The 19,197-nt window shown below is 52.8% G+C and overlaps 1 protein-coding gene across 1 annotated transcript in view; it reads right to left on the bottom strand.

Moving 5' to 3' along the window:
• COL23A1 (collagen type XXIII alpha 1 chain) overlaps positions 1 to 19,197 on the bottom strand; it is a 301,135-nt gene that overhangs the window by 63,240 nt on the left and 218,698 nt on the right. The window contains exon 3 of the mRNA XM_064480158.1: positions 704 to 748. Coding sequence (XP_064336228.1) covers positions 704 to 748 — 45 coding nt within the window. The remainder of the gene's footprint in view (positions 1 to 703; positions 749 to 19,197) is intronic.

Genomic DNA, 19,197 nt, shown 5'->3' on the forward strand with positions numbered 1-19,197 from the left:
GGTAACCCGGGCCCCAAGGATGTGGGTGGAGTGACAGTAAGAGGAGCCTGGAGGGGCCGGGATGAGCGGGAGGCAAGGCAGAGGAGGAGACAGGAGCGGGGCAGGGGCGAGTGGCCTCTGAGGGAGCTTCACGGCGAGTCTGGAGAAAGGGCTGTGCAGAGAGAGTGCATTTTGGGGGAAATGAAGATGACCGGAGGGAGGGTGGGGCAAGAACAGGTGAGCCTGCGGTTTGTATGGGAGGAAGGTGACGGCTGCTGGTGGCTCTGCCAAGGGAAGGGCAGGCCAGGTCTGGGGAGGGGTGGGGACGCACAGGAGAACCGTCTTGTGCTGAAGGTCCCAGGGTAGCGACCGTGGGTGGTGGAATCACCATCAACGCCCACAAAGACAGGAGGCCACTTTGGAGGGGGAAACCAGGGATTAAATTTCTGAGGCCAATAATGAGATTTGAGGGGGTGGCCAAGGGCACAGTGGGGACTGTCATTGGGACTGTGACACTGGATTTGCGTCAAGAAGCCAAGAAAGGCAGCCCTGGACACTGCGGCTCTGGGGACAGTGGCTGGAATTGGAGGGGAGACAAGACCTGGGCCGGGACCAAGGGTCCTGAGTTACAGGGTGGTATGGGGGTTGGCGCCGCCAGCCCGGTCCCAGGTCAAGGGCAGACCTCCAGGCCTAGGCTCAGGAGCTAAGAAAACCCAGCACTCACCGGGATCGCCTCTTCTTCCAGGCTTGCCGCGCCGTCCCGGGGGGCCTGGGCAGGAGAACAAGGAGGGGCTTGTTAAGAAGGGAAGCCAGGGGGCTCGGGCATAGCCTGCCTGCTGCTGGGCCCCCCACTCCCCACCACCCCCGTAACCGTGGCCTGGGGGAGCAGAGAGGAGCGGGAGAAAGCCCTGTCTCCTTCCTTCCCTCACCCCGGCTCCCCTGGAGAGCCCCCACCCCGTTGGCTGCATTCTCACCCCTCACTCATTCATCCATTTGTTCAACTATCCGTTCATTATTTCATTCACAAGTCCTTCCGCATTCATAAAGGTTTGCTGCTTGGAAACTCTTTTAAATAAAATTTTATTTATTTTTCTCTTAAACTTTTGGGGGGAAATAAGGTTTATTTATTTATTTTTATGGAGGTGCTGGGGATCGGACCCAGGAACTTGTGTATGCTGAGCATGTGCTCTACCAGAGCTACACCCTCCCCAACCCCTACCTAGGAAGTCTGGAGGCAGAAGAGTTTGCCGCTGAGAAATTTCAGACTTAAAAATAAGGCTGAGGGCGGGCATTCTCTTACGAAAGCCCTGACAAATGCTTTTTAACATTCACGTAAATAAAACTACAGAGACAACACGCCATAAAAAGACACTATCGCAGCATCTCAAATGCTTAAACTCGGTGCTGACAGGCTCAGTCCTACCCACCCAGCGTCCTTCTTGGCTCGGAGACCCATCGGCACCTCCCTCCCCTCCCCCACAGCCCCAGGGAGATGCTTATAAATTCCTCGTGATTTATCCCAGATAATGTGCACACTCACGCACATTCTTTTCGGTACCCAGCCCTCCATTCACACATTTGTATCTGAATCTTTCTTTTTATTTTATTTTATTTTTTAACTATTTTTATTGAGTTATAGTCATTTTACAATGTTGTGTCAAATTCCAGTGCAGAGCACGATTTTTCAGTTACACATGAACATACATATATTCATTGTCACATTCCTTTTCGCTGTGAGCTACCACAGTACCCTGTATATATTTCCCTGTGCTACACAGTATAACCTTGTTTATCTATTCTACATTTTGAAATCCCAGTCTATCCCTTTCCAACCCCCGCCCCCTTGGCAACCACAAGTTTGTATTCTATGTCTATGGGTCTGTTTCTGTTGTATCTGAATTTTTCTGAATCTGATGCAGAGCACCCTGCCCCCACCTTCTCCCCCTCGGCCCAAGTCAGCCCCCAGGACCTGAGTGACCTCAATGCTGAGGAGGGAGAGGGCTCTGGGTTATGGAACCGGGCTGCCCCCAACCCGAGCTCAGCCCTCACCCCCTCCCTCATCCCCCCGCCTCTCCTGGCGCTCGCTGCAAATGTCCCTGCAGCCCCCTTGCCTTCCCCTCTCTGCCTGCATCTTCACTCCCCCTCAGTCTAACTACCCCGCGATTCTTCCATCCAGTTTTCTCAGGGGCCAGAGGGGACGGCATGCAGAGGTGAGGTCGCAGGCACGAGACTGCAATTTTAAGTAGCATTTTACACCCCCCTCTCTCTATCCTGCTCCTCCTGGGTCGCCCGGCTCCAGGCTGAGCCTGGAGGCCACAGAGGAAGAGGCTGTGTCACAAGCACTGTCCTTTGCTATAAAAGTCAACCTTCAAACCCTCCAAAATACGTGGAACAACCACAGAGGTGAGGCAGAGGCTGCGGCAGGATGAGGTGCGTGCACGCGTGTGTGTGTTTCCCTTTATCATTCTCCTGGTTTTCAAGCCGGAGGTCAGGCCCATTTGCCTGACCTGGGGATTGGAGCAGGGCAGAAGAGCAGAAGCAGGCCCCGGTTAGCGGTGCCCCCCCGACTTTAGTTAAGGCAGCGTCCTGGATGGGGGAGATGGAGGAAGAGAGAGAGGAGAGGCTCACATGGATGGGGAGGGGGTGCTCAGTGCTATCTTAGGCTCTGAAACTTTTGTGGGTCCCGGGGGTGCGGTGAGAATGAGTTTCGTGCCTGCCTTATGGACACGGGGGCTTGAGGTCAGGACGGTTAAACAAAACTGAAAAATGAGAAACATGCTATTTCTTGTACTCCTGAGTTTGTAATTTAAAAATATTTTTTTCACTGTGGAATAAAACACACAGCATGCAATTCTCCATCTCGACCTTTTCTAGGTGTTCAGTACAGCAGTGTTAGCCTCACAGCTCTAGCGCTTTTCATCCTGTAAAATCTGAAACCATCCATCAAACAGCTCCCCCTCCCAGCCCCCACCCCCAGCCCCTGCGAAAAGCCATTTCAATTTCTGTTGCTAAGAGTCTGACTACTTTGGGTATCTCAGGTAAGTGGAATCACCCAGTATTTGTCTTTCCGTGACTGGTTTATTTCACGTAGCATAATGTCCTCAAAGTTCATCCACATTGCAGACCGGGACAGGATTTCCTTCTTTTTTAAGGCTGAATACTCCCAGCGTGGGGCAGGACCTGGCGGCATTTGTTGAGGGAAGAAGGAAGGAGGGAGAGTGTGCATGGGTGAGGAGGCCTTACGTCCCTGCGCCCCGTTTCCTGGCATTCTCTTTAAAAGGCTGTCAAATCTCACATGATCCACGGCTTAGAGGAGATGCAGGACTACCTGGTTTGATAGGAAAGCTGTTGACGTGAGGGTCACTTTCTGCCCTCCTTTCTCCCCGTGGCAGGAGACAGAGGTGGCGAGGCCTGCCGTGCTTGGCCAAACAGAGGCCCTGGGAGAGGGGGAGCCCTGGAGCTGAGCCCCACGCTGACCGCCAGGCTCCCTGTCCGCTGCTTTTGCAAACACAGAGAGGCCTGGCGCACGTGGTGCCTGGATGGTGGAACCTGCAGCGGGGAAAGGCAGGAAGGATGGCCCCTCCTCAGTTTCCAGATCAGCAGGTGCAGAGGGCCAGGCAACGGCAGCAGCTCTGCTTCAGCACCCACTAGGCGCCAGGCCAGCTTCTCACTCAGTGAACATGAACTTGGAACCCTCGGTGCTCCAGGCCTCCTGCGGCTCATCCCGGGAGCTCGTCTACTCCCTGCCTGGCCCTCTGAAGAAGGTACAGAGGAGGACCGTGCAGAGGAGGACTGTGCAGAGGAGAACTCCGAGGCTAAGTGGGACGAAAAGACTTACCCAAGGCCACACAGCTGGTGCCTTGGGAAGCCCTTCACCATCAGTTTGTGGTTCCTAAGGGGCAAGGATGGTTGTGCCAGGCATGCTGAACCCCCAGGCAGGCAGCCTTGACAATGGAAGGGGCGGCCCCCCGGGCAAGCAGCAGGGCACCCCAGGGGGAAGCTGGGCCAGCTGGCTGCAGTTAAGACATTCTCCAAACAAGCAAAGCCAGGTCCCCAGCCCAGGGTTTGCCCCAGAGCTTTCCGCTTGTTGGTTTTCTATGGTCGGAGAACATCTCCTGCTGCTGCACAGATGCAGACACTCAGGCTGTCCGGGGAGGTACCTGGGAGTCTGTCTTGATCGACCTGCCCAAGGATGCTGCTGGAAACACGGTCCCAGCTGGAGAGTCTGCCAGTGAAGAAGACCAGCTCAGACTGGTCTCCTTACCTCTGTGTGGCACCCATGCGGCTCTGGGTCAGAGGCTGGCAGCTGTGGGGACCCTGGTGTCTCACAGCAAAGCTTCCTTCCGGAGGCTGTAAGCAACAGGCATCAACCAGGCGGTGCTGGTGCAGGAGGGGAAGAGATATGACTGAAAGAGAGCTGTTCATCTGGAGCAAGTCACTCAACCTCTCTGAGCTTTAGGTGTCCAGTCCATGAGGATAAGAGTTCAGGGCTGACGGCGACCACCCCTGCCCTGCAGAATTGTTAAACAGAGGAGCTGGTAGCAGACACACCAGTATTGGGGCACAAAAGAGGGGCTGATTTAGTAACTGAGCAGGACCCTGTGGGGTTTTCTCAGGCCAGGCTTCTCCCCTTGTCCTCTGCTGCAGCTCCTCTCTGAAGCACCCAGATAGTAGTATCTCATGTGTATTTCCTGAGTTTTTCACATGCTTAAAACCACCACCAAAGGGAAGAAATTAACTACTCGATGATTGAGAGCACGTGGCCCCCAGACCTGGTGCCTAGGGTTTGATGGTGTTGACGCCCTGTTACCCCAACATCAGCCAATCAGAGGATCGTGCACGAGCTGATCACGTGCCCTGCGGTGGCACATGAACTTGCCTCTGGTAGCAGTTTGGGACCCCAAGAAATAACTGCCTAGGGGCCTCTGGGCCATCAGAGTCTGGGGACTTGATGTAAATGGGTTGTGCGCTTCCCAAGGTGGGGAGAGCCCCGGACATGGCAGCCGTATTTCAGTAGAGCTCAAGTGTGGTCCACGGGCAGGATTTGAGTCCCGATGTTGGCTGAGCCCTCAATTACACCCTGACCTTGAGCCCACGAGGGCAGGGCTGGTCTGGAGCTATTCCATGTCCCTCATCACTGTCTGTCTGTGGGCCTGGGGTTCAGGATGCAGAGGCTAAAGGGTCTGGTAATGAGATTTCTCGAAGAAATCTGGAGGTTTCAGGCCGAGCAGGGGCTGGCGGGGGCTCCAGCTTGCTGCTAAGTGACGTGGCTTGTGACAACCATCTGCACAGTAAGGATGTAACTCCACAGGGGGGACGATGTTTTTCTCAGGCACTGTTCAAGGCCAGACAAAAATGGAACCAGTTCTGACTCATAAAAGTCCCATCTCTGGTTGGACTGGAGAACTCATGTCACTGACCAACTCCAAAGGGGGCGTGAACCCTGACAGGCTCCTGGGAGGCCTGAGCAGAGATGACTTGGCTCTCAAAGTGGTGGTCTCCCCCAAGACTTCCCAGCACCTCCCTCCCCTGAGGACACCTCCCAGCAATGCCTGCCTTACTGCTGTCCTCACAACCCTGGGACAGTCTGTCCAGGCCCCTTCCTCTCCCTCTCCCCTGGCTCCACCTCCCCCGCCCCTGCCAGCCCCTAGGGCCAGGAGCTTTTGTGCAATTTATCTCCTTGAATCTCTATACAGTTCTGGAAAATGCTTTAAACCCTCTCCATTCTTTTCTCTCTAAAGACTGGGCAAACTAACGCTCAGAGAAGTCAAGAAAGGCTCCCAGATGCAACAGCAAAAGGTGGAATCAGCCCAAATGTCCATCGACGGGTGAATGGATAAACAAAATGTCTTCTCATACTTATGTGCGATGGGATATTATTCAGTCTTAAAAAGGAAGGGCATTCTGACACGTGCTCCAACATGGATGAACCTCGAAGACTTACACTAAGTGAAGTAAGCCAGTCACAAAAGGACAAACACTGAATAATTCTGCTTTTCCCAGGTACCTGGAGTGGTCAAATTCAGAGACAGAGTAGAATGGTGGTTGTCGGGGGCTTGGGCTGAGGGCTGGGGGCTCGTTTTTAATGGGAACAGGGCTTCAGTTCTGCAAGATGGAAAGAGTTCTGCAGATGGCTGGTGGTGATGGTTGCACAGAATGTACTTAATACCACAGAATTATATACTTAAAAATGGTTAAAATGGCAAATTATAAGTTATGTGTATTTTACCATAATTAAAAAGAAAAGAAAAGAAAAGAAAAGGGTGCTCAGTGACCATGGGCCAGAGCGAGACCGTGAACTCAGGTTAGCCTGATGGAGACCACAGTGATGCTGCTGGCAGCGTGGCTAGTGACCACCACTGTGTATTTACTGAGAGCCGGGAACGGTGTGGTCACGGGGCACAGTGGAGTCCCCATGGGCACACAGCAAGGAGATGGTAGAACAGGGCTTTGCACTCAGGTCTGGGTGACTCCAGGACCTGTCCTCTGAACCCCTTGGTCACCGTGCTTAAGGCCAAGGTCTTCTTACCATCCCTGAATGTGTCCACAGCCTCCTGAGGCCTTCCCAGCTGGCCCCTCCCATGGGCACTGAAAGCCTTCTTTCCAGAACTCCAGAAAGGGAGTGGGGCGTCAGGTGGCTCCGAATCCCCCAGACCTTCAGCTTGGAGGTCCCTAAGATTGCCTGGGGCCCCAGGACCATTGTGGGGGTGTGCCTTGAGCAGAAAAGGCAGGGGAAGTCCCTGGACTTGAGCTCCCATGGCAGGATTATTAAAACATCTCCCTAGATCATTTTGTTTTACAAATTTCAGACCCACCTCAGAGCTGGAAACTGCCGCCCAGGAGTTTCTCCATGCTCATTTCCAGACTGGCCTAACAAAGCCCTCTGCCCCTTGTAGGAGGGACGCAGTGTGTCCTGTGGACGCCCCTGGGAGGGCCTGGGGGACAGGCACTCCTGGTGGGGACGCTGACACCAAGAGAGGCTGGCCAGCTGGCAGGCTGCTTGGGCCCCGGGGGGGTCATGTTGTCCTCCAGGAATTAAAATCACAGCCTCTTGCTTAGCAAATACAGCTCATTCCAAAGGCATTTATGTCCCCGCAGGCTCACCCTCCACCCTCCACCCTCCACCAGGCGGCAGGGAGCCCGACAGGCCTGCGCCCGGCTGCTTGTTGTAAAGCCCTGAATGAGCTCGGAGAAGCAATGCCACAGGTCGCTGGGGTTGTAAGGAGAATGTTTGTTTGGAACCAGGATGGCTGTCCAGGCTGGTGCAGACCCCCACTGCCCCAGTGAGCAGACCTGGAGAGCCTGCCTGAACACTGTGCCATTCAGTGAGCAAATGAACAGAACCCCATCTCGGGGTTGGGGAGCGGGGTGCCAGGGGCGGGCGGGCCCCCACCTCCCATTCACAGAGGGCCACCGACATTCTTCCCAAAGGACCTGACGGTTCTGGACAGCCACAGTGGCCCCCCGACAGTGTTTAACAAAAACAAGAGGGAGGTGGTACTGTTTACTGAGTGTTTAGCTTCCCCTTGGCGTACGTTTCAGTTCCATGGTCCTAACCCACGTGTTCCTCACATCAACCCTCGGAGGAAGGCGGTGATTATGTTCTCCATCTCATAGGTGGAGAAGCTGGGGCACAAAGGGATCAGCTGACCCCCCGCGGTCCTACAGCTGGTAGTGGGTGGGACCGTGCAGTGTGGACCCAGAGCACTGGCCTCCCAGCCCTGCCTTCGGCCTCCTGCGTGAGAAGCAGCTTGCGGAAAGTGACGGTTAGAAGAGTTGACAATTTTTATAACTACTTCTTGGCGTTAGTTACTGTTATTTACATATTTTTTAATATACCATGAACCACAAAATGGAAGGGGCCCAGAGATGGCTCTTAGAAGCCCATGAATTAGATACCTAAACAAAAGGCCACAGGCCGCCAGCACTGGGGCTGCCTCCAGCCTGCTTTTTTTTTTTAAGTTTCAGAGTTATTTATTTGTTTATTTTTAGCTGAAGTACAGTCAGTTACAACGTGCCCATTCCTGGGGTACAGCACAATGTTTCGGTCAGACATATACGCACATATATTCCTTTTCATCTCCATGATAGGTTACTGCAAGGTATTGACTAGAGCTCCCTGTGCTGTACGGTAGGACCCTGTGTTTCGGCCCGCGTTGGGCACGCCCTCCCCACGCCCTCCCCAGGCCTTGACGTTCCAGGCTGGGTCCTCCCCCCGAGTCGGGAGCAGCTGTAAGAAAGCATTTCAGATGGGATCAAGGAGCCCAGACCACGGCTGACACCAGCCCTGAGAGCATCTCCCAGGGGCCCCGGCGGGAGGGGCTCAGGTGAGGGGGGTGCGGGGAGCCTAGGGGGCGGGCGGCTGAGCTGCGCTCGGCGTGCTGGGCACTTCTGCTGCATCTTTCATCCTGCCGGTAACTCTGAGGTGTGGCTGTGATTGGTCCACTGACAGAAAAGAAACTGAGGCCCAAGACGAGGTGACCTGTTCAAGTCAGAGCTCGTCGGGAGCCAGGAACTGGCCCGGGTTTGCCAGGGCTCTTGCGGCACCAGCGCCACCCTCCTACGTGCCTCCTTTTCGAAGAAACAGACTGTGATATAGACACCAGAGCTAAAAAGTGGAATGTTGCATCCAGAGGACCAGGAGAGACGCAGAACACTGATAGAGGGGATGAGGGTTGGAACGTCATCTCTAGGTCAAGGTGATAAGGCTCAGGGAAGGGCTTTCAGTAAAGGGCTTCTGTGTCTTGCAGTAGACATTTCAAGGGATTCCTTGAGGGGTCCTCGTGAGCGACAGATGTAAGGAGTTGTAAGGCACATGGGTACCGCGTTGGGGCGGCCCAGTAACAGGTCACTTCTTGGGCTTGGCAGAGCCCCCTTCCTGCAGCTCTTGGCTCAGGCAGCTGAAGGGTGGGCTGAGCAAATCTGCATTAAGAGAGAAAGTCTTAAAAAGTCCACAAACAATAAATGCTGAAGAAGGTGTGGAGAAAAGGGAACCCTCCTACACTGTTGGTGGGAATGCAGTTTGGTGCAGCCACTATGGAAAACAGTATGGAGAGTCCTCAAAAAACTAAAAATAGACTTACCATATGATCCAGCAATTCCACTTCTGGGCATATATCCCAAGGGAACTCTAATTCGAAAAGATGTGTGCACCCCAATGTTCACAGCAGCACTATTTACAATAGCCAAGACATGGAAACAGCCTAAATGTCCATCAACAGATGACTAAATAAAGAAGCTGTTGTACATTTATACAATGGAATACTACGCAGCCATAAAAAAGAATAAAATCATGCCATTTGCAGCAACATGGATGGACTCGAATATTGCACACTAAGTGAAGTAAGCCAGAAAGAGAAAGAAAAATACCATATGATATGATTTATATGTGGAATCTACACAATGACATAAAAGAACTTATTTACAAAATAGAAACAGACTCACAGACATAGAAGACAAACTTATGGTTACCAGCAGGGAGAAAGGGTGGGGAGGGATAAATTGGGAGTTCAGGATTTGCAGATACTAACTACTACATACAAAATAGATAAACAAGTTCATACTGTAGAGCACAGGGAACCATATGCAATACCTTGTAGTAGCCTATAATGAACGAGAATATGAAAAGGAATATATGTGTATATGTGTATATATATATATATATATATATACACACACACACACATAAATGAATCACTATGCTGTACACCAGAAGTTAACACAACACTGTAAATCAACTACACTTCAATTAAAAAAAAGAAAAAAGCATACTGTTTAGAATATTCTTTGCTAAAAAAAGAGTAAAAGCCCCTCAGAGGGACGAAGAGACCAGGGCCCTTCTCTCCCACACGGCTCCAGGCCGTGAATACATCTCTGAGGCCCCGATGGGCCAGCTGGCCTGGATTGGAAGGGGTGGGTGGGAAGGAGTCTAGAAAGGGGAGGACTTTCTTGGGCTCTTAAAAGGTGAAGGGAAGAGTCAGGTTAACCCGAATATGGAAGGAACTGGTGCCAGAGAGCTTGGGGTGGCTCTGTAGGGGCTCAGTCAGACCCAGATCTGTGCTGGTGCAAACTGGCTTCTCCCCAGAGCGTCTCATCTACTGGGATCCTGTTTCCTGTCGGAAAACAGGCTACAGAGAGGCACAGAGAAACCAGTGCAGCCCAGAGACACAGAGTTCCCCACCTCTCCATCCACCCCAAAGCCTTGATCACTGACATGTGGGCCAGTGCATCCCCTCAAACTCCACGAAGGCCAGGATTTATTGCTTTCAGAGAATGAAATGCTTTTTATTTTTTTTAAACTTAAAAGCTATTTATGTGAGCTTTGATTTCCATGAGAATTCCTGCTAACCTGCATGTTAAAAACCCAGTCAGAAGGTCCTAGAAAAGAGCAAGTGAGGCCTTCAGAGCACACAGACCAGCATGGTGGTGGATGGGACTTAGGAAGTATTGACCCTCAGCTTGTCCCACCAGCTCCAAGGTGACCTGACCCTACGGGCCCTGGACCTTGGCATCCAGGGTCCTCAGGACAGGAGAACAGAGCTCTGCTGAGGGAGGGGCATGCCAGCCCCCAGCAGGGCCCAGGGTGCTTTCACTTCTGCATCCAGGAAATGTGGGGAGGAAGTGGGCACTAGCGTGACCAGCCCTCCCAGTGTGCTCAGGACTGAGGGGTCTCCTGGGCCTTTCAGTGTTAAAACTGGAACAGTCCCCGGTGGGCTGGATGGTGGGTCACTCCAATGGGCAGCCTGTGAGGAAGGAGGCTCTCCACACTGCCCCATCTTCCACTGCTCCCCCTCACCCACCCCCCACCTCCACCTCCACCACAGGGCTTTCCTTCTGCTTCTCAAGCCTGCCGGGCCTGGTTCTACCTCAGGGCCTTTGCACCAGCTGTTCCCTCTGCCCGAGGCCCTCCTCACACCGTCTCTGCATGGCTAGCTCCTTGTTGAGCTTCCTGGGTGCCTTCACTGACCCCCTTCCCCTGGCAGCCACCAATCTCTTTTCTGTCTCTATGAATTTGCCCACTCTAGGGACCTCATATGAGTGGAATCATACAGTATTTATCCTTTGGTGTCTGGCTTATCCCAGTATAATGTCTTCACATTTCACCTATGTTGTAGCATTGCTATAGACTGATTGTTTATGTCCTCCCAGAATTCACATATCAAAATCCAGACTCTCAATGTGATGGTATTCGGAGGTGTGCCCCACCTCCTAATACCTTTGGGAGGTGCTGAGGTCATGTGGGTGGAGCTCTCGTGAATGGGATTAGTGCCCTTACAAAGGAGACCCTGGAGAGCTCCCTCATCCCTTCTGCCGTGTGAGGATACAAGACGATGGCTGTCTACGAACCGGAAGCAGGCTCTCACCAGACACCACCTCAGCTGGTGCCTTGATCTTGGACTTCCCGCTCTCTGGAACTGTGAGAAATAAGTATTTGCTATTTGAGGCACTCGGTCTATGGTATCTTTGTTAGAGCAGCCTGAAAAGACTAAAACAAGCACGCAGCACTTCAGTGCTCTTTACGGCTGAATAGCCTTCCATTGTATGCACAGACTGCATTTTGCTTATCCATTCTTCTGGTGATGGACGCTTGGGCTGTTTGCACCTTCCCTGGTGCTGCAGTGAATGCTGGTGTACCAGCAGGTCTCGGAGTCCCTCCTTGCTGGGTTGCATGGTGACTCTGTTTAGCTGGGCAGCGTTCTTTATTCCTAGCAGAAGAGGGACTCATCCTGTGCCTGACATCCCTCTGCATTCCCGGCCCTCTTGGGAGAAGCTGGCCTTATCTCTCTGGGATCAGGGGCCCTGCCCTGCCGGCCACCTTTCTGAGCAGCTCTGGAAGGGCATGAAGCTCACAAGGGTGATTTTGTCCCTTGTCCCTTTGTAAACAAGACAGACAGGAGCCCTACCATCACAAAGCCTGTGTTCTAAAGAGGAAAGATCGCATTTGCATCTTAGAAAGTCTGCTTTCACTGGCACAGCCCGGAGCAAGCCGTTTCCTGCCTTGGAGCTTCCGTCTCCTCACCTTTGGACTGGAGGTGGTGACCTCGGTTCTCAAGGTCGTTTGAGGTGAGCTAAGATAACACATGACCTTGAACCTCTCAGACCCTCAGCTTCCTAGGCCTCAAATGGGAATGTGAATACCTCATCTTCAGTCTGTCACTCAGGTTGTCATCCCTGAAACATCCACAGGACGCCCTGCAGGCACTGGGGACGCCGTGATGGACCAGGCCTGGGTCCCATATCCGGGTTCTGAGGCCCAGCGACTCCTGCCCCTTGAGGCGTTAACCACAACCCAGTGTGACATGCTGGGGACTGGCCTTGCCACCAGTGGGACCACCCCACAACATGCTCTCCCTGAAAGCTCAGGTGTCCTTACACCCTCACCGTGCCTGGAAACTGGCCTCTCCAGGAACTGCTTACCTGTCCCGGCCTCCCCACAGCTGTCTGGAGTGGAAGGAGGCTGGGCAGGGCGGAGGGTGGCTCCCTGGCTGGCTGGGGGTGGACCACGTCGGGTGCGTGTGGCACTGCCTGAGTGGGGAGGCACCGGTGGGCAGGGGCCTGCGGCCTGGGGCAGCTGTGTGCGGCCGTCAGCACTCCTAGGCTCACCTGGCCCCTGAGGTCCCTGCCTATGGGGACACTGGGGACTGCCTGGGGCCATCTCCCATCTATTCAGATGCCATAGCCTGGTCTCCAGACACAGGTGGCTCCTTTTGTTCCCCCCTAGATCCTGTGCTGCTCCGGCTGGGGCTGGCCTCATCTGGAGGTGGCTGCTGAGTCAGGGACGGATGTGGGGGCACCTGGGAGTCCCTGCTGACAGCGGCTGCTCCTGTCTGCAGGCCCCAGGTCCTGCCTATGGCTAGAGGTCAGGCTTCTGCCATGGGGAGATGTCCCCGTTGCTTCACGGTTCCCAGAGCTCTGGACGGGCGTCCTGGGATGCTGTGGGAGGCAAGGAAGGCAGCGTCGGCTTGTGGACCTGCCACATGCCCGGCTTTGTGCTGGGAGCTCTATGGATGTTCGCTTGTCTACTCTGCTCAGCACCCCTGCCAGGGAGGTGGAACCTGCCTTGCCCTGCAAATGAGGCAGAAGAGGCTCAGAAAGAAGGGACTTGTCCCACATCACACACCTGGTGTGTGGAAGAGCGGGGATTCAAACCCTGCTATGCCAATTCCAAAGCATTTGTCTACTTCTTTTCTTTTCTTTTTTTTGTAAAGAGAAAGAACTGGGGGCTGCCTGGGACTCCTCCTCTCTACCCAGATGCCATCGTCTGGCCAGAGGCCCCTGGATGTCCCCAGACACGAGCAGCTCCTTTCCCGTGCCCTAGGTCCTGTGCCACTCTCCAACGTGCTCAGGGCTGCTCGCCCCCCTACCCCAGTTTCAAAATCAGTGGGGCTGGGGTGACCCGAATATTTGCAGTTTTCCCAGGGGCTGTTGCTGCTGCTGGTCCAGGAAACACATTCAAGAATTGATTTCTTGTTTCTTTCTCTCCTTAAGTACTGTTTTTTTTTCTTACAAAAGATTTCAAGCCTCATGTACTTTTCATGTTGCCTTCTGTGTGCTCAGCGGGTGGGAGGTTGGAGCCAAGTTGTGAGATTACGAAACCCAGGGACACCAGTTTTGAGATCATAAACCACCCGCAATAATTTCTACCACCACCACCACCGCTACCACCACCACCACCACTGCTGCCCTAGGACTTCTGCAGTGCACACTTAGAGTTTGCCGTCTGCCAGGTGTTCTGAGCTCTGTCATGTCAATCCTCCTATAATTTTCACAGCCACCTGACATCTCATTCTGTAGAGGAGGAAACTGGACTCAGAGTGGGCAAGTCTCTGGCTTGAGGTCACACAGCATCAGTGGCAAGGTGAGGATTCGACCAGGTGGTCTGGTGCCAGAGCTCATGCTCTGAGCCACAGGCTATTCTGCCTCAGGATTAGATGAGATGGGACAGAAGCCCCTCAGCAGTTCTAGTGGAAACGGGCTGGAAATGGCTGAAACCAAAGTCTTTACCGCCCCCACCCCCAGTTCTCCATCTGAATTCCCCATCTCTGGGAACAGCATCACCATCCACCCAGCAGCCCCCTGGAATGTGGGTGGATCCATCCCATCGACACTTCCTGGGCACCCGCTCCAATACAAGAGGTCAAAGGCCACTGGCTGACCGGGCCTCAGCCCTGTCCTGGCATTTTACGTGCATTACTGTGGACCAAACAGCAACCTCAGGCGGCGGGTCCCATTATCCCCATTTTACAGATGTAGAGCTGTGGCACCATGAGGTTGAGGAACACACCCCAAATCAGAGTCAGAAGAGAAGGAGCCAGAGCCTGCCCCTCCGTGTTCCCACCAAGTCCAGTCCCAGCATCCCTCCCTGGGTCGATGGTCACAGCCTCATCCTGGCGCCCTGTTTCCCCTCATTCTCTACCCCACAGTCAGCACGGTCCTTCTAAACCACACATCCTTACATGCCACTGCCTTTAAAGCCTTGCACAGGCCCCCCCGACCTTGGCCCGCAGCCTGAGCTCTTTGGCCAATGCCCTTCCGGGATGTCCGTCTTTGGCCTGCTCTGCCCACCCCCTGCTTGTCCCGGCCTGCCGTTTGCCAGAACACCTGGCCCCTGAGCTGGGCTGCTTGTGTCTCCAGTGTCCTTTCCCCCATTACTTGCCAGAGTAACTCCTACTCATCCTTCAAGACCCAGCTAACACGTGGGCCCTCCTCTGGGGAGCCTTCCCGGCTGCCCACTCCTGGGCTAGGGGCATTTACTTGCTTCAGGACTTGGTGCACTGGGATGGAACAGTCTGCCCATCTGTCTCTCCCTCTCTTAGACTGTGTGGCCCACAAAGTGGGGACCACATCCAAGTTGCCTTGGTCCTCCGAGAGCCTGGCCCTGGCTCAGGCCAAATCCAGGTAGACTGGACTAAGGTGGATGGCCACCAGTGGCCATGCAGAGAGACTCTGGACTCCAGGACGTCCACCAGTGGCTTGTCTCTGAGTCTGATCTTTGCTGGGCATTGGGAAAGGAGAGGATGGGATTTTTTTTTCTCCTTTATAGGCTGAGCACCTGCGCCTGACCCGCCTCCGCCCACCAGGGTGGGAAAATGCCCGCTGGCGAACCAAGGGCAAGCTGCCACGGTCTTTCTAGCCGGTGCTGTTGGAAACCACTGGGGACAGATCTAGCCCTAAGAAAACTGCTCTCAGCTGCTCTCCGGGGAGAGCCCTGGGCCCCAGATAATTAGCCGCATGTGTGTGGGAGACAGGCCCGTTTTTTTCCCAAGGATTTATGAGAAAGGGGAGTATTCTCATTGACCTCCCCTTCAGGAAGGGCCAGGACCCCTTGCCGAGCGCTCCATCAACAGCAGAGCACACATGCTCGCGGCGAGCCGCTTGCCATCAGCGCGCCCAGCATATGGTTCTCGTCTCGTACGCATTTTAGCCCTCGCTTTGGGGACTGTATGTGTTTCTGCGGGTCCCTAAACACAGCTCCGAATGGAGCACTTAGAACCTACCCTCATGAAAGCCGTCACTGCTCTTTCTAAACATACTTAGAAGTGGATTCAAAGTTTATTTACAGAAATTTTTTTTTTTTTTAGTAGACAGAAAGAGTGTTTGTGAATTCTTTTTCCCAACCCCTCCCCCTGGGGACCTTGGGAAAAACTTCAGCTCACAGACCTGACACCCTCCGAGGAGGCCGTGAACGTGGGAACACAGGCCGTCTGTCCTCTCAGGCGCTTCTCCAGTTCTTCTTTGGTTTATTCACCTGTTATGATGTTTTTCTCTCCGTCTCACTTTCTCTTTCTCCCCTTCTACTCGTGTGCTCTCACCTCATCCACTCGTCCATGTATCCCTCTGTAGAAACACTACTCACTACAGAGTTTTGAGTGAATGAAAGACTATATTCATCCAGACTATCAAACATCCATCTAACATATTTACTCATCCATTCACCCAACAACAGATAATAGATAACAATCAATCTTTGTTCATTCATCCTTTTGTTCACTCATCCACCCATCCATCCACTCACCCATCCACCCATCCACTCATCCATCCATCTATCCACCCACTCATCCATCCATCCATCATCCATCCACTCATCCATCTATCCACCCATCCATCCACTCACTCACCCATCCATCTATCGATCCATCTGTCCATCCATTCGACATTAACCCACTCTGTGCCAGATCCTGGGGATTACATGTGGTTCTTGTTCTTGAGCAGCTCACAAGGAGCTGGGGGATGACAGACAAACAGCCAATTACAGCACAGTGTGGGAAATGATCTTAGAGAGATGTACAGGTGCTCCAGGGGCGTGGGGAAGGGGCATGGATGCCTGGGGACAGTTCTGGTACAGAAGGGGAGACAGAGCCATCCACAGAAGGAAAACCTGCCTGCCCTCCTTGTCTCCCAGAACCGATGGGGCAGCAGCTTGAGGTGAGTAGACTCAGCTCCTCTAAAGCCTGAAATTCCACCTCTGCCTTGCAAGCATTATCTGTCAGAAATAACCTTGACCGGGCTCCCTCAGATCTGTCACTCTCTAGTGGCCCCTACAGCAATCCTGCATCTCCATTCTGCAGAGGACAAACTGGGCTCAGGAGAGGGCAGATAATAAACAGGAGAGCGTCCATATCAGAGTTTGAAGTCTGGATGCTGGTCCCTGTCGCCTGCTGCCGCCGTTGTCCAGGGGGTGGCCCTCAGGACAGCACCAGCCGCTGGCCTATCTGCTCCCACTCTGAAGGCTTCCAGGGCGCTCGGGACCTGGGCCTGACTGCTTGGAGTCAGGGCTCTCCCTGCACCCCAGTGTCCCAGAGCTAACCAGACGTCCCTGGCAGATGAGTTGTGATCCCTCTCCGGGAAGCAGGGTGCTCACCGGACTTCCCCAAAACCCAGGTATTTCAGCTCCTCCCTTCTCCTGGCCCCGGGCCAAGGGAGCTGAGACCAAGGACCTTGCTTGCAGGCCCTGCCTGTTAAATTCCAGGCTCTGGAACCTGCAGAGAGTGGCCGTGGTTCTTTCTACAAGCACTATGGGAGCTGGACTGACTGACCCTGCCCTGCCCGGGTGAGGATGGTAGGGCAGTCCATCAGTCCCCTCTGGCTGAGGGTTTCTCCATCATCACAGGGAGGGGCTGGGGTCATGTTTCATGCCTCCCTCTTTCACTCAATTACAAGTCCTGCCTCTGGTCTCCATAATCCCTGTCAAAGAGGCCCTGTCAGCCCCACTGCCTTCGACCGACTGCAGCAGCCTCCTCTGGGCCTCCCTTCCCCCAGGCTTGCTTCTCCCATCCAACCTCTTCCCTGGTCCCCCCATCCAAGGCTCCTTTCTAAACCTGGTTATGCCACTCTTCCCAAAGAGAACAAAATCAAAGCCCGTAGCCCCTTCCTTTAGCTCAGAAGCAGGATGGGTTCAAATCCTGCTCTCTCACATACTATCCACCTGAGCTTGGGTAACTCCATGGTGCTGGACCTCCGTTCTCCCATCTGTAAAATGGACATATGAATACCTTTCTCACAAAGCAATTTTTGTTAGAATTATGGCTGCCACGTAAAGTAAAGCCTTTTCCCAAAAGGAAGGAGTCACCTTTATATTCAAATCTTCAAGGAAGTCTTTCATTTTATGTGGAGCATGTTCAATTGATTTATTCAAAAAAATATAACAGCGAAGTACCGTTTGGTGAAAACACACAACCTAAACCAATCCTAATCAACATTAGGTCTGGATGCTGACAGAGGTAACCCAAGGGATCTATTTTAAAAAAAAGGATCCAGGTAGTTATGGATGGGAGATGGATGTATCCATTTATCTCTACTACTTCCAGAAACCTGAGCTCCAAGGGCAGAGAGGTCAGGAGAGGAAACATCAGTGATGACATTCAGGAAGCTGGGAAGTAGACAAATAAGAAATTACTGCCTGTGCAGAAACGGGACAGCCAACATTTTAAGGCAACAACGGGGAAACTTCAAGAGCAAACCAACCTGCAAGGCAGAACATCCAAAGTCTGGGAATTGGCGGGATCAGGTACCTAACGATCTGGAACCCAGACCAGGATCTCAAGCTGTGGTCCATGGGCCAAATCTTACTTGACATCTATTTTTGTAAATAAAGCTTTATTAGGACATGGCTATGTCCATTTGTTCATGAACTGTCTATGGCAGCTTCTACGCGCCAAAGGCAGAGCTGAGTAGTTGCAATGGAGATGGTATTGGCCTCTGGTCTGGACAGTTGCCCTTCTTCCAACTGGGCACCAGCCTAGGGGTTTATTTTCCAGAAAGAGAAAAGCAGAGTCCCTAGCGCATGCAGGACACCAGGCACAGACGAGGGAGGAGTACCATTTGGTGAAAGTTCACACAGGGAATATGGAGGCCCACAGATCTCTTCTTCTCAACATGGCTCCCTTCCTTCGCTGCCAGGTGGGAGGCGGGAAGGTTCTTCCCAGGGAATCTGATGAGCTGAGGAGAAAGACCCAGCTGGCTCACGCCACTGCGGAGCCACACTGAAGCTCCACCTGTGTCTGCGAGCTGCCAGTCTGCTTTTCAGCCTGCAGTCTGAAAAACAAGCCAAAGGTGCTGGACATTTCAGGGAGACTCTTATGTGAAAGAGAGAGGACAAAACAAATGGAGAAAAGTAACTCAGAGGAGACAGGCTTTCAAAAACAAAAAAACTTTTTTAAAACTCCATAATTAATATGCTCAGAGATAATGGTGGCTATTATACCCATGAAACAAGATCAGGATGCTATTAAGAGGGAATAGTCAGAGAATATTTGCACAAACATTCTTTCAGATTAAAAACATGATAGCAAAGATTAAAATTCCATTAGAACTAGCGCTGTGAGAGAAAGTTTGAGGGAGGTCTCCGGGAGAGGAGAGCAAGACAAACTGATGCAGGTAACTGGAAAAAAGAGATAACAAAATCAGTCCAGGAAATCATGATCAGACCGAGGACTGTCCCCCCCTCCCTGCCCCTCCATGGGAAAAAAAAAATAAAAACCTTCAGAAAGAGAGAACAGAGAAATTTGGAGGAGAAATTGTTTTAAAAATTTAAGAAATTTGGTTTTCTGAGAGTCCAGCTCAGTGGAAAAAAAAAAACCAGGCCTTGCTAAGGCACTTCATATTGAAATTTCAGAGCACAGGGATTAAAGAGAAGATTCCAAAAATGTCCAAAGAGAAAATATAGCAGGTTTCATGCAAAGGGTTGAAAAAAAGGGAAGGCTTTGGACTTCTAATAGA

This window comes from Camelus dromedarius, chromosome 27, assembly GCF_036321535.1.
Source record: "Camelus dromedarius isolate mCamDro1 chromosome 27, mCamDro1.pat, whole genome shotgun sequence".
Classification (NCBI taxonomy): Eukaryota; Metazoa; Chordata; class Mammalia; order Artiodactyla; family Camelidae; genus Camelus; species Camelus dromedarius.